The sequence below is a fragment of the Notolabrus celidotus genome, chromosome 6 (genome assembly GCF_009762535.1).
Source record: "Notolabrus celidotus isolate fNotCel1 chromosome 6, fNotCel1.pri, whole genome shotgun sequence".
Lineage (NCBI taxonomy): Eukaryota > Metazoa > Chordata > Actinopteri > Labriformes > Labridae > Notolabrus > Notolabrus celidotus.
Window position 1 is genome coordinate 1,797,890 of NC_048277.1, and position 22,328 is coordinate 1,820,217.

At 44.3% G+C, this 22,328-nt stretch overlaps 1 protein-coding gene across 3 annotated transcripts in view; it reads right to left on the bottom strand.

Moving 5' to 3' along the window:
- Positions 1-22,328, bottom strand: part of si:ch211-266k8.4 (small G protein signaling modulator 3) — a 108,704-nt gene that overhangs the window by 25,518 nt on the left and 60,858 nt on the right. For 2 of the 3 annotated variants that reach the window (XM_034686023.1, XM_034686025.1), the window contains one exon: positions 15,148-15,405. In XM_034686023.1, coding sequence (XP_034541914.1) covers positions 15,148-15,405 — 258 coding nt within the window. Of the gene's footprint in view, positions 1-10,352; positions 10,444-15,147; positions 15,406-22,328 lie in introns of all 3 variants that reach the window. The other variant, XR_004631596.1, reaches the window with a different exon arrangement.

A 22,328-nucleotide genomic window follows, 5' to 3' on the forward strand; every position in this document is an offset into this window, starting at 1 on the left:
CCTGGGGAAAGTTAGTGAACCGGTCCTGGGGACAGTTAGTGAACCGGTCCTGGGGAAAGTTAGTGAAGTGGTCCTGGGGAAAGTTAGTGAACTGGTCCTGGAGAAAGTTAGTGAACCTGTCCTGGGGAAAGTTAGTGAACAGGTCCTGAGGAAAGTTAGTGAAGCGGTCCTGGGGAAAGTTAGTGAACCAGTCCTGGGGAAAGTTAGTGAACCGGTCCTGGGGAAAGTTAGTGAACCGGTCCTGGGGAAAGTTAGTGAACCGGTCCTGGGGAAAGTTAGTTAACTTGTACTGGGGAAAGTTAGTGAAGCGGTCCTGGGGAAAGTTAGTGAACCGGTCCTGGGGAAAGTTAGTGAACCGGTCCTGGGGAAAGTTAGTTAACTTGTACTGGGGAAAGTTAGTGAAGCGGTCCTGGGGAAAGTTAGTGAACCGGTCCTGGGGAAAGTTAGTGAAGCGGTCCTGGGGAAAGTTAGTGAACCAGTCCTGGGGAAAGTTAGTGAACCGGTCCTGGGGAAAGTTAGTGAACCGGTCCTGGGGAAAGTTAGTGAACTGGTCCTGGGGAAAGTTAGTGAACTGGTCCTGGGGAAAGTTAGTGAAGTGGTCCTGGAGAAAGTTAGTGAACAGGTCCTGGGGAAAGTTAGTTAACTTGTACTGGGGAAAGTTAGTGAACCGGTCCTGGGGAAAGTTAGTGAAGCGGTCCTGGGGAAAGTTAGTGAACCGGTCCTGGGGAAAGTTAGTGAACCGGTCCTGGGGAAAGTTAGTGAACCGGTCCTGGGGAAAGTTAGTGAACCGGTCCTGGGGAAAGTTAGTGAACCGGTCCTGGGGAAAGTTAGTGAACTGGTCCTGGGGAAAGTTAGTGAACTGGTCCTGGGGAAAGTTAGTGAAGTGGTCCTGGAGAAAGTTAGTGAACAGGTCCTGGGGAAAGTTAGTTAACTTGTACTGGGGAAAGTTAGTGAAGCGGTCCTGGGGAAAGTTAGTGAACCGGTCCTGGGGAAAGTTAGTGAACCGGTCCTGGGGAAAGTTAGTGAAGTGGTCCTGGGGAAAGTTAGTGAACTGGTCCTGGGGAAAGTTAGTGAACTGGTCCTGGGGAAAGTTAGTGAACCGGTCCTGGGGAAAGTTAGTGAACCGGTCCTGGGGAAAGTTAGTGAACCGGTCCTGGGGAAAGTTAGTGGACCGGTCCTGGGGAAAGTTAGTGAAGTGGTCCTGGAGAAAGTTAGTGAAGTGGTCCTGGAGAAAGTTAGTGAACAGGTCCTGGGGAAAGTTAGTGAAAAGGTCCTGGGGAAAGTTAGTGAACCGGTCCTGGGGACAGTTAGTGAACCGGTCCTGGGGAAAGTTAGTGAACCGGTCCTGGGGAAAGTTAGTGAAGTGGTCCTGGGGAAAGTTAGTGAACCAGTCCTGGGGAAAGTTAGTGAAGTGGTCCTGGGGAAAGTTAGTGAAGTGGTCCTGGGGACAGTTAGTGAACCGGTCCTGGGGACAGTTAGTGAAGTGGTCCTGGGGAAAGTTAGTGAACTGGTCCTGGGGAAAGTTAGTGAACCGGTCCTGGAGAAAGTTAGTGAACCGGTCCTGGGGAAAGTTAGTGAACCGGTCCTGGGGAAAGTTAGTGAACCGGTCCTGGGGAAAGTTAGTGAACCGGTCCTGGGGAAAGTTAGTGAACCGGTCCTGGGGAAAGTTAGTGGACCGGTCCTGGGGAAAGTTAGTGGACCGGTCCTGGGGAAAGTTAGTGAACCGGTCCTCGGGAAAGTTAGTGAAGTGGTCCTGGGGAAAGTTAGTGAAGTGGTCCTGGGGAAAGTTAGTGAACCGGTCCTGGGGAAAGTTAGTGAACTGGTCCTGGGGAAAGTTAGTGAACCGGTCCTGGGGAAAGTTAGTGAACCGGTCCTGGGGAAAGTTAGTGAACCGGTCCTGGGGAAAGTTAGTGAACCGGTCCTGGGGAAAGTTAGTGAACTGGTCCTGGGGAAAGTTAGTGAACTGGTCCTGGGGAAAGTTAGTGAACTGGTCCTGGGGAAAGTTAGTGAAGTGGTCCTGGGGAAAGTTAGTGAACTGGTCCTGGGGAAAGTTAGTGAAGTGGTCCTGGAGAAAGTTAGTGAAGTGGTCCTGGAGAAAGTTAGTGAACAGGTCCTGGGGAAAGTTAGTGAAGTGGTCCTGGAGAAAGTTAGTGAAGTGGTCCTGGAGAAAGTTAGTGAACAGGTCCTGGGGAAAGTTAGTGAAAAGGTCCTGGGGAAAGTTAGTGAACCGGTCCTGGGGACAGTTAGTGAACCGGTCCTGGGGAAAGTTAGTGAACCGGTCCTGGGGAAAGTTAGTGAAGTGGTCCTGGGGAAAGTTAGTGAACCAGTCCTGGGGAAAGTTAGTGAAGTGGTCCTGGGGAAAGTTAGTGAAGTGGTCCTGGGGACAGTTAGTGAACCGGTCCTGGGGACAGTTAGTGAAGTGGTCCTGGGGAAAGTTAGTGAACTGGTCCTGGGGAAAGTTAGTGAACCGGTCCTGGAGAAAGTTAGTGAACCGGTCCTGGGGAAAGTTAGTGAACCGGTCCTGGGGAAAGTTAGTGAACCGGTCCTGGGGAAAGTTAGTGAACCGGTCCTGGGGAAAGTTAGTGAAGTGGTCCTGGGGAAAGTTAGTGAACTGGTCCTGGGGAAAGTTAGTGAAGTGGTCCTGGAGAAAGTTAGTGAAGTGGTCCTGGAGAAAGTTAGTGAACAGGTCCTGGGGAAAGTTAGTGAAAAGGTCCTGGGGAAAGTTAGTGAACTGGTCCTGGGGAAAGTTAGTGAAGCGGTCCTGGGGAAAGTTAGTGAACCGGTTCTGGGGAAAGTTAGTGGACCGGTCCTGGGGAAAGCTCGTGAACGGATTCTGGGGAAAGTTAGTGAACCGGTCCTGGGGATAGTTAGTGAACCAGTCCTGGGGAAATGAGCCGAGCATGTGAGGGACCGCTTTAGTGACCCGGCCGTTGCTCAACTCAACCGCGTCCCAAAGTTTCCCCTAATCACCACAGTTAGGGAAATAGACGAATGACAACAAGCGGTCATCTTCATGGTGGATGTGCAGACAGGGACACACGAGCACAGCGGTGCAAAGAGCAGAGAGACAGCTATACAGACAGATTACAGTCAGTACGTGATTAGCAAACAAGCTAACAGCTAAGACAACACTGAGGGGAGCTGGCTGAGACGTCAGGAGACGGTCTGAGTAGGAGCGGAGTAGTTTGTTTGAACATGTGTGCATGTGACTCAGTGTTTCATTTCTGATTGGTTGGAAAATGGATGGAAGTTGAGTTCTAATATTTTTACATAGTTTTTAGTATTTACATATGGTCTGAAATATAGGTAGACCGTTTTTGTTGATTTGGGTTACCAGAGGCTTTAAAGCAGGCATGCTCAGGGTGGCTCTTTATATGTTTGTCATTTAGTAACTAAGTTAAAGATTTCTCTCCCGTCTGGACTCACAAATAAAAGCAGAGGTGCCTTCAAAACAAATATTCAGACTCCAAGCTTTGGTTGATATATGTGTGGATACTTGAGGGGAAACAAGTCAAGCCAGAGCTTACAGAGTGAATTCATCTTTCCCATTGTGCTCCTCTTTCAAACCTTTCAGGGTAAAGGTTGACACAGTCATGATGAAGTGAAGTACATGCATGTTTGTGTGAAGCCTCGGGCTGAGTCTCTGATCAAACAAACACCACGGTGTGGGATATCAGCGTGACTCTTCTCCACTCATGTGTGACCTGAAGGATGTTATCATTCACACAGGTTAAGCCTTGTGCAGTGACAGTCAGCTTACACACACACACACACACACACACACACACACACACACACACACACACACACACACACACACACACACACACACACACACACACACACACACACACACACACACACACACACACACACACATACTCACAGGCGTAACAATGACAGCCGGGTATCGCTGGGAAATCTGGAGTGAACGTCATAAATGATTAAGATTAGAGTGGTGTAGAATGTCGAGGGGACAGTACTCCACCAGAGTCAGGAGCACTGAAGCACATTTACTGAGAACAATTCAAATGATATGAGCACCTAAAAAAAAACACGTCTAAAGAGATAAGCAATAAATTCATTTGCCTCTCTTTACATCAAACTATGAAATCATCACTGCTTCCTCAGCAGGATGTCTGTTCTCTGACACACATGGCAGAGGAGGAGTCTGGACCAAGCGGCAACCTCCGGCCGTGAAAATTGAAGCCGATACGGAAGTGTTAAAAACTGCAGTTCATCGAGGATCCACCAGAGGCTGGCCAAAGAAGACGATCTTTACAGCAGAAATAAACATGTTTACAGTCTGGTCCAAAAAAACAGTGTAGTCTGGATAGATCATTTCTTGATAGGCACACTGTACGGGGGGGAATTTTTTTCAGAAGACATTAAGAATCCATGTTTCCCCCGCTGTGTGTCTAATCTTTAAGATAATAAGATAAAGTGATGACTTCCTGTGACAGGCTGAGTTATTATCTGAGGGGCTCAGTGTTAGCTTGGTCTCTACCTGCAGCAGGTGTGCTTTATGAACCAGCTCTCCTCACCTCCATGCATCTGTCTCATCTTCATTGATGATTCTTACTCACCGGTGTGTGATAGTGACAAAGACACAACCGGGGGACGTCTGTTTAATATTTGATGTTTGCCGTTTTTGCAGCTATTACCGTAAAAAGCTCCACGTCTACAGCTTGATTTAATCCAGTTTGGTGAAACATCAGACACATTTAGTAAGTTCGGATCAACTCCTAGTCATCAAAGATGCAGATTCATTTCAGTGGGTGCCGTGGAATGACTGTCACTTTCTCTTCTCGCCTCCTGCACAGGTGTTTGCCCCAAGCGGCAACCTCCGGTCAAAAAATATCCAATGCGGAAGTGCTAAAAACTGCAGTTCATCGAGGATCCACTTGAGGCTGACTCTGGAACTCGGAACTACCGGAAACCACATACACACCAATTCAAAGAAGAAGATCTTTACAGCAGAAATAAACATGTTTACAGCCTGGTTCAAAAGACCAGTGTAGTCTGGATAGCTAATTTCTCGATCGGCACACACTGTATGGGGGGGGGGGGATTTACGTCACACTCGCTCGACAGCGGCAATATGGCTGCCGTCGACAATGTGCCTCAAAACAGTGCCTCAGAAACAGATGGGCGACGTCACGGATACTACGTCCATATTTTATACAGTCTATGGTCTACCCGAGCTAATCAAGACCACAGCGTACCCGTCTCATTCGCCAGTTGGTCACTTGACCAGGAAGGCCCGCCCACCTGTCACTCAACAGCCATAACACCCATGCTCAGGAGAGTGTTGCTGTAACAGTAGTATTACAGGAAATAAAAGAATAACCAATAAACAAGAGCTATAACTACACAAGACTGTACTGTAGAGCTGATGTAGTTACTTTAACTCATATCCAGCCGTCACTGGATTGACCTTTCTCTGCCGCTCGAACGGACAAGGTGAGGTTCTTGAAGTCTATCTTACTTTGTTTCACTCCAGAACTCAGAAACGTGTTCACCAGCAGAGTTAACGCTGCTGTGAGTCTCATCACTCAGCAGGAAGGGTGGTGGGTAAATGAAAAATGACTGTCATACAGAGTACATCATGAACAAGCAGGTAAAACATGAGAAGTGAGGAGTTTGAGTGGGTCTATTTCAGTTTATGGTTCTAACTGGGCTGATTTCAGGGGATGCTGCAGCCCCCTCAGCACTTCCTCTCCCTGCCTCTATGCCAGAGGGAATTCTTACCCTTGTATATAAAGTAGGATAAAGCCCATTTACATATTAAGAGAGTAAACAGTTATTTTAATAAGTCTTCCCTGCATGCACTGTATGAAGTGCTGCAGTGTGAACACCCATCAGTATCTCTGAGTAACGACTGGAAGCTAAAAGTTATCTCATGCGTATCAAGCAGTGATTGAATCCGTGCCCCGTTTGTTTGTGGTAGTCCAGGGGATGAAAGTGTCACATGCCTGGTAGAGGCACACAACATGGCAGCAAGGCGCTCACTGTCCCTTTGTTTCTTTAAATAGGATGTGTGTTTGATCACTCGACCATTCTGTATTCTCACAACCCCGTTACATAACACCACAACACCTGCATCTCCTTTCCCTTAACAATGGCAGAGATGCAGGGTATGTGCGTGTGTGTGTGTGTGTGTGTGTGTGTGTGTGTGTGTGTGTGAGACTAGTGCATCCATGTATGTGCTTCAGTTTGCCTGATTGATTTGGATCATTTCATGCATACGTTCATAACCTGGAACTGTTTAGTGTTTTATCAGTTGGAGCGTGCACAACTGGAAATCACATCAAACACACACACATGAACTTTCAGGTTTCAGAGACACATGACCAGGTACTAAATGTCAATGTTTATATTGTCAGATGTTATGGACGTGTTTACCTCCAGTTACAGCGTCTAGAAATTTAGAAATCTTAAAAGGATTTTACTCTTTTTCATAAGCTGCAGTTATTAAACCGTTACCCTGATGTAAGCACTCATTTCTCTGGAAATACGTGTGACTGTTGCTAATGTTTTCTTCTTCTTTTGCTATTTAATGCAGTTAGCATTCTTCTTCTTCTTCTGTTACTTAATGCGGTTAGCAAACAGCTTTAAGACGCTCCCTCTAGCCACCACCTGGAGGGAACACTGTATTACAACCAGGCACCGGTAAAAACCATGAAAAATTTTACTTTTAAAATGAGAAAATATTCAAAGCAACTCTTCGATTTTTATAAAGTGAACGAATATTTGAATATTTCGAAAATCATTGCCCATTCCTATGTGTTATTGTATCAGTGTCCCCTTTATTTACAGAGGCTTCTGAGGCCACGAAAGCAGCAACGAAAAACTTCATTTAAAGGACTGAAACCAGAACTGAAACAGGCTCTGGGCCCTCTGCTTTGACCTCCTTGATATGTCTGTACAGTCATGGCCAAAAGTTTTGAGAATGACACAAATATTACATTTTCACAAAGTCTGCTGCTTCAGGGTTTTTAGGTGTTTTTGTCAGATGTTTCTATGGTATAATGAAATACAATTAGAAGCATTTCATAAGTATCAAAAGCTTTTATTGAGAATTACACAGAATTCATGCAATAAGTCAATATTTGCAGTGTTGACCCTTCTTTTTCAAGACCTCTGCAATTCTCCCTGGCATGCTGTCAATCAACTTCTGGACCAAATCCTGACTGATGGCAGTCCATTCTTGCATAATCAATGCTTGGAGTTTGTCAGAATTTGTGGGTTTTTGATTGTCCACCCGCCTCTTGAGGATTGACCACAAGTTCTCAATGGGATTAAGATCTGGGGAGTTTCCTGGCCAAGGGCCCAAAATCTTAATGTTTTGTTCCCCGAGCCATTTTGTTATGACTTTTGCTTTATGGCAAGGTGCTCCATCATGCTGGAAAAGGCATTCTTCATCACCAAACTGCCCTTGGATGGTTGGGAGAAGTTGCTCTCGGAGGACGTTCTGGTACCATTCTTTATTCATGGCTGTGTTTTTAGGCAAGATTGTGAGAGAGCCCACTCCCTTGACCGAAAAGCAACCCCACACATGAATGGTCTCAGGATGCTTCACTGTTGGCAAGAGACAGGACTGATGGTAGCGCTCACCTCGTCTTCTCCGAACAAGCCTTCCTCCAGATGCCCCAAACAATGGGAAAGGGGATTCATCAGAGAAAATGACTTTACCCCAGTCCTCAGCAGTCCAGTCCCTGTACCTTCTGCAGAATATCAGTCTGTCCCTGATGTTTTTACTGGAGAGAAGTGGCTTCTTTGCTGCCCTCCTTGACACCAGGCCTTCCTCCAAAAGTCTTCGCCTCACTGTGCGTGCAGATGCACTCACACCTGCCTGCTGCCATTCCTGAGCAAGCTCTGCACTGGTGGTGGCCCGATCCCGCAGCTGTAACGCCTTCAGGAGACGGTCCTGACGCTTGCTGGACTTTCTTGGGCGCCCTGGAGCCTGTTTGGCAACAATTGAACCTCTCTCCTTGAAGTTCTTGATAATTGGATAGACGGTTGACTGAGGTGCAATCTTACTCGCTGCTATAAACTTCCCTGTTAGGCCCTTTTGTGCAATGCAATGATGGCTGCACGTGTTTCCTTGCAGGTAACCATGGCTAACAGATGAGGAACAATGGTGTCATGCACCATCTTCCTTTTAAAGTGTCCAGTCACTCAATCATGACAGATTGATCGCCAGCCTTGTCCTCATCAACACCCACACCTGTGTTAATGTGTGTGACACCTGTGTGTCATTGAAATGATGTTAGCTGGTCCTTTTGTGGCAGGGCTGAAATGCAGTGGAAATGTGTTTTTGGTGATAAAGTTCATTTTCAAGGTAAAGAGGGACTTTGCAATGAATTGCAGTTGAGCTGATCACTCCTCATAACATTCTGGAGTATATGCAAACTGCCATTATAAAAACTGAAACAGCAGACTTTGTGAAAATTAATAGTGTCATTCTCAAAACTTTTGGCCATGACTGTACATGAACCTAAACATGTGTCCTGACTGCTGACACTCTCCCCAGGGAGAGAAGATGAAAGCTGGGCACAGGACAGGAGAGTGGCTCCCACACTGCTGAACATACAGCCTACAACAAGAGAGGATCAGGTGACAAGCTCCCGCCAACAAACACTCTGCGCACACAAACACACTCGCTCATGCAGTATGCATGGGCATGAATCCTGGGTTTGTCTCTTATTAAATGGCTTCACATCAGACGTCTTGCTTGTTGTCTTAAAGAACAGAAACAGAGAGATGTTTCCTTCACTTATAAACTTGGCCCGTGCTCTTCTGGCAGGCTGCAGAGGTAACATATGTTCTGCTGCTGAACATGAGAATAAACACGCTCTAACCGTGTCAGTGGTTTCATCCTGTACACCTGATCACAACCATCCAACTCTGTCCTCACGCAGAAGATGAACAACTAATCAACTGTACAGTACTGCCCAGGTTTACATCAACACATGTTTACAACACACGTCATGTTAATGTTATAAAAGAGAGAATACATCTCAATGTTTACATACACTACCAGTCAAAAGCTTGGACACACCTTCTCTTTCAATGGTTTTTATTTATTTTAATTATTTTCAACATTGTAGATTAATACTGAAGACATCAAAACTATGAAATAATCTGGGTTTGCCATAATCTGAATTACAAGAATACAGTACAAGATCCTACTCATCACCTACAAAGCCCTCCACAATCTAGCTCCCTCCTACCTCACCGACCTTCTGCAGCCATATAATCCCTCCCGCAACCTCTGCTTCACCAACGCCAACCTCCTCACCCCTCTCACCAAACCCAAGCACCGAACCTGGGGGGACAGGGCCTTCTCTGTCGCTGCCCCCTACCTCTGGAACTCTCTCCCCCAACACCTCAGATTCTCTTCCTCACTCACCAAATTCAAATCCGGACTCAAAACACACCTTTTTACAAAGGCTTTTAAACTAAAATTGATTGATTTTTTTTTTCTTGTTTTGTTTTATTTTGCTGCCTTGCTTTTCTTTGCTTTTTTTTGCACTGTTTTCCTTTGCTTTTCTATTGTATAATTTTATTTTCCTGTAAAGCGCTTGGAGAATCTTTTAAAGCTTTAAAGCTTTTATAAATAAAATGTATTATTATTATTATTATTATTATTATTATTATTATTATTATTATTATTATTATTATTATTAACAGTAGTCAAATAGGTCTATCCATTGTGTACTAACCCTACCTCTGAACAACACAACTGATGGTCTCAAACACATTAAGAAGACAAGTCATTCTACAAATGAACTCTTGACAAGCTCATGTTCATTAGAAACCATTCCAGGAGACCACTTCATGAAGCAGACTGAGAGAATACCAAGAGTGTGCAAAGCTGTCATGAAGGAAAAAGGGGGCTACTTTACAGAATCTAAAATATAAAACAGATTCTGCTTTGTTTAACACTTTTTGGTTCATTCAATAATTCCATATATGTTCTTTCATAGTTTTGATGTCTTCAGTATTAATCTACAGTGTTTACAATCATTACAATAAATACAAACCCTTGAATCAGAAGGTGTTTCCAAACTTCAGACTGGTGGTGTATATGACAGCACAGTCAGGGTTTTCTTTATTTAAAAGTTAGTAATAAAATACCAGAAGTAGACTTTGTTTGTGCTTCTTCAATTATGAAGAAATGAACTTAAAGTTATTAGATAACCTCCACATGTATTAAATAAAGAGATTACATGCAACACTTTCTGCATTATGTTGAATGTGTATGTGATGACTGCAGGTCTGTGATCAGAGTAAAGGTCTGTGTGCATGTGTCTCATGACTGTTTGAATACAGGTTGAGCTAGTTACCTGGCACTGTGTCAGAATGAACTCCAGCTCTGATTCTCCTTCTAACCTCTCTCTCCTAACCCCAACCAATGCTGTTCATACGTGTTCATGGCTGCACCACAGAGCAGAGAGGCAGACAGACAGAAGACATGAAGGCATACGTTTCATATGATACTAACAGAATGTGACACATACAGTTTCCTGAATCATTCTTAATAAGGCTGCAGTAACAGAGGACAAGGGGAACACTGGCGTTAAGAGTTCTATCCTTTTCCTGTACTTAGCACTGTCACTGTCTCTCCCTCTGATCTGACCTCCAGATAGAGGGAAGCCACAGAAAGTGGAAAAGTAATTTCAGGCTGGGTGTGTCTGAGCATCTGGCATGAACATAGTGTCCATCACTACAGTAGGAAAGACAGAAATGCTTAGCTCACTTTCCTGTGCTTGTCAGTTGCATTCCCTTGTTTCCCATGCACATGTAAAAACACACCACAGCATCAATCACACACTGCTCTGTTTCTAAATACTCAAACATGAGTACATACACACTTAAAGACAGATCTTGGGTCAATAGCCAAATGTGTTTACCTCCTCTGACGTTCTTGGGAGGGACGTCCCGCACAAAAGGTGCATAACCTACTAAACAGGAAACTACAGGTCTGTTACGTGCTGCGGTGTCTCCACCCTGGCCTGCTGGAACATACACTGCGCTTAACTTGTCAATAGAAGGCAAATCTGTAGAGCAGGTTTTCAAAACCAAATAACTCAGTGTCAAAATAGATAATGTACTGTCCTGGTTAGGGTGGCAAAAATTCATGGCATTTTCAAAGTTGGAAACTTTTCATGGGAATTAAAAGGAATTGACTAAATTGAAGGTTGGCTCTTAATAGGGAACTTAAAGGTGACATATCATGCAAAATGGACTTTTTAATGGTTCTCTACCTGAAATATGTGTCCCTGGCATGTCTACAAACCCCCCGAGAATGAAAAAAATCCATTCTGCCCCTGTTCTGATTTCTCCACCTTTCTGTAAATGTGTGTGAAACGAGCCGTTTCAGACTTCAGTGTTTTTGTTACGTAACAACAATATCCGGTCTGTCACGGAGTCAGAGCTCGGAGCTTGTTCAGCCCATAGACTGTATAAAATAATACTGAATCCCTCCCCCGTTTTTCATTACCTGCACACGTGTGCTAACAAGGAGCTTAGGAGGGAGGCATGCTAGTTGTAGGCTGTCTTAATAAACACAAAGGTCGGTTTTACTCCCCACATCTGCAGATTTGAAGATCTAGTGGATGATTTTTATTTATCATGGATAAGTGCTAGCGCTAATTGGCATAGCCACATAGCTACATATTCATAGCTGTAGCTGTGTACCAAGACACACGTCGACATACTGACAAATAAAACAACAAGAAACACTAAATCTGTGACCAATCCTTCATAAAAGGTCCTGCTGCCTTTCTGGCAGAGGTCGGTTTTACTCCCCACGTCTGCAGATTTGAAGATCTAGTGGATGATTTTTATTTATCGTGGATAAGTGCTAGCGCTAGTTAGCATAGCCACATAGCTACATGTTCGTAGCTGTGTACCAAGACACACGTCTACATACTGATAAATAAAACAACAAGAAACACTAAATCTATGACCAATCCTTCAGAAAGGTCCTGCTACAGGCGCCTCTCCATCAGGATCAGATTCTGGATCAGATTCAGAGGGTTGAAGTAACGTGATCTCTGAGCAGCCGTGTATATTCAGCCAACATGTAAACATTAGATCAACGTGCTGGAGAGCCGAGGCACATCCACTTCCTGAGGGGGCGTGGTCAGAGAGAGAACAGAGTGTTCTGATGAGGAATGAAGAAGAGGGTTTTTCAGGCATGCCAAAATCTGATTTCAAAGTGTTTTTTTGAGCATAAACTTTAAAGACATGTTTTGAGGACCTCTTAGACCAATATATATTGATGAAAAAAGCATGATATGTCCCCTTTAAATATAGTTGGGGAAAATATATTTTAACTTAATCCTGACTAAAATAACCAGATTTCATGTCCAGTTGAATATCAATCACATGCACATAGCACACTGCTTACTGCAGGGGTATTGAGACCACGCCCCCTACATGCACTGTGCATTTCTCCATCACATGAAGCACAGATGTTTTCTAGAATCCTGCAGAGGCTAGGCTTGAGGAGCTTGAGGGAAGATACATTTTGATTTGCATGTTGAATGGGACTTTGTTGGAGGGAGAGCAGCTCTTTGCATTTAACATTTTGAATGGGACTTTGTTGGGATTGCATTTTTGTTAATTTTTGAATGGGATGGGTCAGGGGGATGAGTAATATTTAACTCAACATTGATGGTTTTGTTCTTCAATGAAAGAATTGATTGTTCAATAAAATATTTAACACTTGATAAAGTTCTACTTACAAATAAATCTGTTTTAATTGTATTGTTTTGGATGGATGTCTGCTTATAACTAAACAAATATTTATGCTTGGATATGATACCTTTACATTAAGTTACCATTAATTCCCATTAATTCCCATAATTCCCATGCCAAGTTTCCAATTTGGAATATTTCCAAAATTCCCAAGCTTAATTTTCCATGGAAATTTACCGGAAATTTTCCACCCCTTTGCGACCCTAGTCCTGGTCTGACCAAATTGAGTATATTGTTTCCAAGATGGGAAAATGAATAGCTATTTCAAGGCAATGTTCTGCATTTGTTCCACTTTCTGTCATGAAAGATGTTGTTAGGTTACTTGTTCTGTCACACATTGAGTACTGTCCGTTTATCTGGTCAAGTGCTGCTGAAAAACATCTAAAAAAAACTTCAAGTTGTACAAAATAGAGCTGCCAGATTGTCTCTTAACTGTTCTTTTCGTACCAATGTAATGTATTTCATACTGTATGAAGATGGTGAGGTCAAAAACACTGAGTTACAAACGCTAACGGCCAAATTCCACCAGATCCGTGTCCGGTCTGTCTATGATCTGTCACAGCTCCGGATCTGATAGGTGTCTATTCTGGTCAATGTGTTAACTTCCACTGGATCCGCTCCGTTGTGTTCCGGCTGCGTCTCTGATCCGGCAGGTCTGATCAGAAACACAAGACTTCTATTTTTGCAGGATGCCGGAGCATGACGCATCAATCTCAACAGAGCAGATGGAGCGGGACAGGAAGTCAGGTTTCACCAAAACAAAATGAAAACATCCGGTTAACTTTCAGAATAAAACACTCTGTGTTATCACCAGATCGTATTTCACTTAACTACAACAACAAACCAAAGTCATGATGAGCGGAGCCAGGCCTGGAGTCAACAGTACCCCTTTTCAACCAAGGCAGTATCAGGGTCGGTTCGGAGCCGGCGCTCAATTGAGGACCGGCTTTTCGTGTTTCGATTGTGAGTTAACCATCTCCCAGCCGGGAAAACCGGTTTCAGAGCGGCTCCAACTCTTTGGTGGTCCTAGAACCATAAACCACTTACATCAGGGCCAAGGTTGCCTTGATCAAAAACACAAACCAAAAGTGTTTCCGTCATTGTCCTGCAGCGAAAACATAAAAGAGACTAATGGATTCCAAGACAAAGCAGTGTCGACACAAGCTGCCGTTGGATCGTTGTTGTTGTGAGGGAAAGTTTGTGTAAGCTCTGCTGGGAAAAGCGCTCACGTAAATCTGACGTCATGACGTGCCTCTTCCACGGGATTGAGTGGGTGGAAACACAAACGGGTGCTGTGTTGGGTCATGAGTTTAACCAGCTCCGAACCAGCACCAGCACCAGCCTGGAAATACAACCTGGTTCACGTTGGTCAAAATGAGGTACAGGTCAGAGATTCTCAGAGGACCAGAAAGACAACATGGATGAGGAGAGGAGGAGGAGAATCCTTGATTCAGTAATTACTGCAGGAAAACCTCGGTCACATGACTCCAGCTGTCCGGAGGTCCTGCTCAATGCTGCGTTCTGAAAACACAACCGGTGGGTGTTGACGGACCAGAGAGCACGGAGCTGGACCAGAGCGAATCAGAGATGGATCTAGTGGAAGTCCTGTGTAACAGTCACTAAAAGTACTACCCTAACCCCCAATCAGCTGCTTCCAAGAGACAAGCAGCAGAGTGAGTGTTCTACTGAAGAATGGATCCAAAGTATGCTCATTACCAGAACTATCCTCCATAGTCGGCCTATTAACTAATAAACCTAATTGAATGTGATTGTATTTTATTGTGATTTTATTTCTATGGTACCAACGGTAAATATATCATTACCACACGAGCTTCCTTAACACAAGAGATTACATTTCACAATCACAGTTTACTATAACGTAACACTTTAATCTGAAGGTGTGAAGACAGCCTTCCTCGTTGTCTTCAATGTGTTTTTAGTTTTTTCAAATGAAATCGTTTCTTTATAAAAACAAACTCTCTTTAAAAAGATGAGAATGATCTGATATGATGAAGCTGCTCATGCTTTATGTAACAGCAGCAGAGAAAAGTCACAGAGAGGTCATTTTGCCTTTCTCTGAAACTTCTTTCTTCAAGTGCACACAGAGTCAGTGCTGAGATTATGCAGCTCAGAGCTCCCCATTCATCAAGGTGACAACTGAACAGTGACTTTAAAATCCGGCTCGGCAGGCGGCCAGTGTGGAGGGGAAAGCAAACAGGTGGGTCGGGTGAATGTCACTGGTTTATGGGCTGAGGTATGTCTGTTTAAGGTGCTTTAACACACAATGCTGGAAGCACTGTGCTGTTTGGTTTATAGGCATAAGTAATACTCAGTTCTCAGAATATTTCACAACTCAAATTCATAGGATATTCTTACTTCAGGAGAGCTGTCCTAGGCGTGTCGTGCTGGTCCTCTCTTTGTGATGATCTGAACGATGGAGACCGGACGGAGGGAGATTGAGGAGGGGTTGAAGCACAGGGGATGGTCGTGGAGGAGGTCGGTGTCTGGCTCTGCAGAGTCTTGCTGCTTCGAAGAGCACGGAGGGATTTGACTCTGCTGGGCTGGAGTAGACCACGCTTGCTACGAGAGTGGGTCACCTGTCCAACGGGACCGGTCCCCGTCCTCTTGAGGGCTCTGGAAAGAGAAACACCCAATAGTTGTTCACATGTTATAACATTAACAAGCACTGGTCAGTTAATGCCAGTAAATTATTTGCGAGATGACTTCTGCACACAATGAGGAACGAAAAAGTAAAGGGGTAGAGGTCTTTCCCCCAGAAAACAGTGAGCATTAAAAATCTCAGAACCTGCATCTGAGTTATTACTTTGCACAATTAAAGACCTTTGTTCATCTGCAGGACAGCACGATGAGGACTTCTCTTCTTTTGTCTTTTTTTTTAAAGAAGAAACCTTTAATATAAATGGTACACGGCTGCACAGTGAATGTGAAGTGTTGTAATATATGACTTAATGGGATTTGCTTAGACTCATTCTGTTAAGTATTACAAAGACACCTCAAAAAGCCAACATGAACACAGTAAAGATCTGAATTGACCTTACTGTCACATTAATGAAACCTTGTATTCTTATTATGAGGGAGTCATGCGCCGGCCGTGCATGCAACCTGTTATGGGGCATTCACACCAAGCGCGATTTGCACAAACAAAGTGAATTCACGCGCGGTAGTTGGAATATCTGAACTCCAGCGAATCCATTGCGCCGCGATAGCCAATAAGCGTGCAACATCACCCAATGACATGAGGTGTGATGTACGGGCAGCAGAGATTCACTCATCTGGAATATATGGAACACTTTGATTCTATCTCTGAGCAGCTTCCCTGAACTCTGTGACTCTACCTGTTTTTATGGGATCAGGAATAAACAGGAGCTCACTGTGAGGACAGAGAGGGAGGAGGATTATCTGCTGAGTGGTGAAAAACTTTGTCTGTCACTTGAATCCAGCTATCGGTTGTACTAGGGAGTTAGCTCCGCCCCCTTAAGCATAACCGGCTTCCCCATTCAATGCCCGCGAGCTCAACCTTGTTTGATAACAACAGACTAGTGTGATGTGGGAGCCACCCTCCATCTCGTTAAAACTTGTGTCTTGGGCACTCGGGTACACGCACTTTTGATGCGCGAATAGAGTGAGTCAACACAACACAATCTTGCGTATGTATTCGCGACTTAAGAGTCACTCCTCTTCGTTCATTCTACTTTTCTTTTTTTTTTTCTCTTTTTCTTTTTTTTTTTTTTTTCTTTTCTATCTTTTTTTTTTCTCCTTTCTCTTGTCTGCATATATATTTCTGGTTAGTGTCATGTTTGTCACAAACTGTCAAATATTCATGCAATTTATTCTTGCAGCAAAAGAAAAGAAAGAGAACCTTTTTCTTCTGTGCTTGTGACTGTGTGCATGCGACCATCACCATCCCTCTTAGAACTCTGGCCTATCTTTTATTGACAGCTAATATCATGTTCTGTAAAAGAGGGCGTGCACACCTAGGTGGACCAAAAAAAATAAATAAAAGAAAGTGAAAGAAAGATTACATAAGAATATACAAAGGGACAGGGAAAGAGAAGGAGAGAGAGACCTAACACACTTAGATGGAGAGGGACCATCTCACCATGACACCAAAAACTCTGTGTGGTGATACTAATGATTAATCAACCCTTAGTGTCCACAATCATTACTGAAGCTTGGGTCAGAGGGTTGCCGCCGTGCTGTGTTCTATTTGTGTAACAAGACCACTACTGGTGCAGATGAAACCACTTGGGTCAGATCAACCGAGCGGTCCACCCCGGCACCCGGGCCGCGAGAGCAGTCAGGCCCAGGCCAGGACCCAGACCGGAAGCAAACAGGTACCACCGGGACACCCAGGGCAACCCCCAGGTCACCCGGCAGGAGGAAAGGGGGGCGAGGGGGCTGCAGGGTCTCTGCCCCCTCGCCCCCCAAGGGACACCTCCACAACACCGCCCCCACAGCCCCCCAAGACAGAGCCAAAGGAGCCACCAGGGCGGAAGGGGCCCAGCACCAGGAGCAGACAGCCAGGCAGCCGGGCAGGACCCGGACCAGAGCCCGCCAACCGGCGCGCCGGAGTGGGGGAAGGACAGAGGGGGCAGGGCCAATCCCCCCAGACAGACCACCAGAGTGCCCTCTTCCTGATCTCCAGACAGACCACCAGAGTGCCCTCTTCCTGATCTCCAGACAGACCACCAGAGTACCCTCTTCCTGATCTCCAGATACACCACCAGAGTGCCCTCTTCCTGATCTCCAGACAGACCACCAGAGTGCCCTCTTCCTGATCTCCAGACAGACCACCAGAGTGCCCTCTTCTTGATCTCCAGACAGACCACCAGAGTGCCCTCTTCCTGATCTCCAGACAGACCACCAGAGTGCCCTCTTCCTGATCTCCAGACAGACCACCAGAGTACCCTCTTCCTGATCTCCAGACAGACCACCAGAGTGCCCTCTTCCTGATCTCCAGACAGACCACCAGAGTGCCCTCTTCCTGATCTCCAGACAGACCACCAGAGTACCCTCTTCCTGATCTCCAGATACACCACCAGAGTGCCCTCTTCCTGATCTCCAGACAGACCACCAGAGTGCCCTCTTCTTGATCTCCAGACAGACCACCAGAGTGCCCTCTTCCTGATCTCCAGTCAGACCACCAGAGTGCCCTCTTCCTGATCTCCAGACAGACCACCAGAGTGCCCTCTTCCTGATCTCCAGACAGACCACCAGAGTGCCCTCTTCCTGATCTCCAGACAGACCACCAGAGTGCCCTCTTCCTGATCTCCAGACAGACCACCAGAGTGCCCTCTTCCTGATCTCCAGACAGACCACCAGAGTACCCTCTTCCTGATCTCCAGGGACTTCAACCATGGATTTATTTTATACATGGATTATTATTGTATTTGTATAACTTATTGTGTATATAGCAACTGTAATGACTGAATTCCCCCTCTGGGATACATAAAGTATTTCTGATCCTGATGGGAAAGAGGCTGTGACAGAGACTCAGAGTTTTCCTGAAATCAAAGTAACGTCTGACTTCCTGTCAGGGAGCTGCACTGACAGAGATAGAGAGATGCTGTGCTGTTGGATGAGATTACTCCCAGTCATATGTTCCATTGCTCTTTACAGCAGGGCAGGGTGGAGGCACCACAGCACTAAAATAGACCTGTAGCTTCCTGTGCACTTTAGTGGCACTAGTGCATCATTAGCTGGGGGTAGGCAATTTCTTATACTGTGAAATTGTGCAGAGTACTGCACATTTATTGTTTATGTATTATTTATAACCTTTATTAAACCAGGAAATGCTCATTAAGATTAAAAGGTCTCTTTTCCAAGAGAGTCCTGGCCAAGATAGGCAGTGGCACAGTGACAGTGTTACAATAGACATAAGCACAAATAGCAGACGCAGCTACACTACAAATACCTCCAGAAAAACAGCACGAGTTACATTCAAACTAAACATCTGCAGACAGATGCATCAGCCTGCAAGGAGTGCTTAAAAGCAATCAAAGTTATCAGACCACAGAGTTTCAGATCCTTGGGTAAGGCGTTTGAAACTTTGTGGTCTGGTGTCTTTAAGTGCTTTTAGGAATACACATGGACATCAGTAGCTCATAGCTGTCTACTTTAAGTGCTGATCGTGAACTAAACACAGAGAAACATCCCAATGGATGCTTTAACTCTCCCTGTCCCATTAAAGTTACTAACCATAGACCTTTCTGGAGTCCCTGAGCTCCCTTGTCTCGTAGGTTCCTCTGAGCTGCCGTAGACATCCTCCTGCTGTGGACGTTCCAGACTCCAGCTGATACGGACATGCTGGACTCCAGCGGCAACAGCTACTACTACTCGTCTCATCACTATCACCGCTCCCTCTCTCTCTTATTCTCCTCTATCCCTCTTTCCAGACCCATCTCGGTCTCAGCAGATGGCTGTCTAACATGAGTCTGGTTCTGCTCGAGGTTTCTGCCTGTTAAAGGAAGTTTGTCCTCTCTGCTGTAACTAGCTAAATACTGCAAGGTGCAATGCTCATGGTGGATTAAGGTGGGGTCAGACTGAGTCTTATCCTGTCTTGGTGTTGGGTCTCTGTTCATAATTTGACATAGAGTGGTCTAGACCTGCTCTGTTTGTTAAATTGCTTGAGATAACGTTTGTTGTGATTTGACACTATATAAATAAAGATTTATTGATTGATTGAGTGAGGAAGGAATCCCTGCAAACTTCAGCCAGTAGACACCCTGAAACCCTCTTCTTCATCAACACCATCAAAGTCTGATCCATAAAAAGCAGCTGATGCAGGAGTGAAGAGAACAGCCTGCAGGGACGCAGTGTCGTCTTACTTCACTTTGCACGTTCCACCTCTGCAGCTCTGAAGCTAAGTTAGCGTCTTATTAACAAATTCAACATGTCTGACAACCACTCTAACAGGATTCCTAAAAAAGGCCAAGATGCCTGAACAATACAGTATGGCCAGAGATATGTCACATGGTCATGGAACAATGTCACGTGACCGTGGTATTTAAGCAGTGTCACTACAAGGAGTAAGGAAAACCACACTCGACCTTTGACCCCTCTGAAGTAACATCCACTTGTCAAAGTGTGATATGATCAGAGGCCTCAGCAGATTACCCTTTGACACCAGGCAGCATGTAAAGAACAGGGAATAATGCCACTACTGACTGAGTTCTGATGCAGTGAAACAAATATGAGCTCTGTCTAACCCGGCCAGTCAACTTTATCCTTCCTGTGTGCAAGAAAAGGAACATTTTCATAAGTAATATGAGCGAGGATCGAATGTTTACACGGCTGGGATTCTCCAGAGAGACAGCCAAAGGACTTATCTGACCAGGAAACTATCCTGCAGTAAACCTGCTTTGAGTTCAAGAATGTTTGTGAGGATACAAAGAAATGAAATGGAAGAAAACCAATGAAAATGAAAACTACATCAGCCCTCGACTGTGCAAACCTCTGCAGTGAGTGAGCTCTGTGTGTGATCCTGCTCACTCTCTCTGTCTCACAACATGTCTGTCTTCTAATTCATCTCACTGGCCAGCTGACAGGGAATCACAGGCACGTGTCATCACAGTGACTCAGACCTCTTTATGCACCTTGTTCCTGAGAATGCAGTGTGGAACACTCACCATGCGCGAATGTGCAGCTGCTCAGAGTTTAGCTGCTTTAAAAACTTTACGTCTCCCGTTATTGGCCTGTGCAAAACATTTTCATACATGTACAACTAAGTCTTTAACTCAGACTTAGTTTTTAACGCAACTCAACTTTATTTTAGGGGTGTAACGATTCATCTACTCCATCGATGTATCGGTTTATATTCCTATGATCCGACTACATCGATCTGTGCTCGGTAAGTTGGCCTTCCAGACGACATATATGGGTCTAACATCGTTTTAAAAGGTAATGTTAAACGTTACTCAATTCAGGCTGCCTGTCTGTGACGTCATCGCCATGCGCCAGCAGATAAAACATAGCATGGCGGACGGCAGAGGAGAAGCCGGCGAGCCAGAAATGATCAAGCCACCATTGCAGTCCAGCCTACTAAGGCGCCATGGGATTTCACACAACACCGACCGTCCAGGCGCCTCTTGCAGCAGCACAAGGTAAAATCAGCTCTGCAGAAGCCTCAGGCCTCTCCAGCATGTTTAGTCAGAGACTAGGACAAAACTCGGCTCGGGCCTAAAACATCACGGCAACAACAGGACTCTAGGACTATAGTTCTAAATGAACCAATAGTGTACTTTAATCGTATCAGCAACCAGGAATCGTGATTCGAATCGAATCGTTGTTAAAAAGAATCGTTACACCCCTACTGTATTTATAACGCACCTTTCATACAGACAAGCATACAGCCCAAAGTGCTTCACTAAAGAACAGAGACAGAAAGCAAAATTAAAAATCAGTTAAAATTAAAAAGATCAGATAAATACAGGAATTAAATACAGGCGCTCCTTTGTGCCCACTGCCATCAGACTGTTGAACAGTAATGGAGGCCACAGACTGCACCATGCTGTCTGTGGCCCCCCCCCATGAACAGATCCATAACATCCCTGCTCTGTCTGTCACACTCCATCATCCCATCCTGAACTCTCTCTTGACTGCTGCTGGCATTATAATGTATAATATACTGTATTATATAATTATCTTGCTACATTATATTATGTTATATTACATTACTATTCTAAGTACAACCCATGGTCATATTACATACAAATATTCTTCTATTTATTGCTTAATTTGTCATTAACAACCATAATCACACCATGTCAACCTGTCACTACTGAAACATTTTTTAATACTGCCTGTAATTACTGCTATTTAATTTAAATTCCATTTGTAACATTGTATTTATCTAAATTGTATTCTAGCTTTATTTATCTATTTTATTTTACTTATTTTTTTTTTTTTTTATTTATTTTATGTTATTTTGTTTTATTTTTTGTTTTATTTTATTTTATTTTATTTTTATTTTATTTTTGTACTTTTTTTTTTATCTTATTTTGTACTTATTGTACTTATTTTGTACTTATTGAAACTTCTTTCTTGATTGTACTTATGTCTGGGTTGCTGTAACAACTGAATTTCCCCCCCGGGGGATCAATAAAGTAATATCTTATGTTAAATAATAAGATAAATCAATGTTGTTAAAAGATGATTATAATAATGCAGTCCAGGGATAAAAATAAGTAATTGCAGATCAAATCTGAACCAAATGGAAAAGTGTCTGACACAGATCATCTCCTACTGTGAGATATACCAGTCAGAAGTTTGGACACACCTTCTCATTCAATGGCTTTTATTTATTTGAATTATTTTGGACATTGTAGATTAATACTGGTGAGATAAACTCATGTTGAAATATGAAGTAAAATGGTTTAAACATGTTCTGTCCAAACCAAAACGAAGGACATATGTTCAGATGAAGCATGACTTTAATCCCTGAATTACATGTAACGTCTCGTTTATCTAGAAGCCATAGATCTTTGGTTGCACAGTTAAGATCTGGTATTCTTCCTCTGGCCATTGAGGTCAGTCCA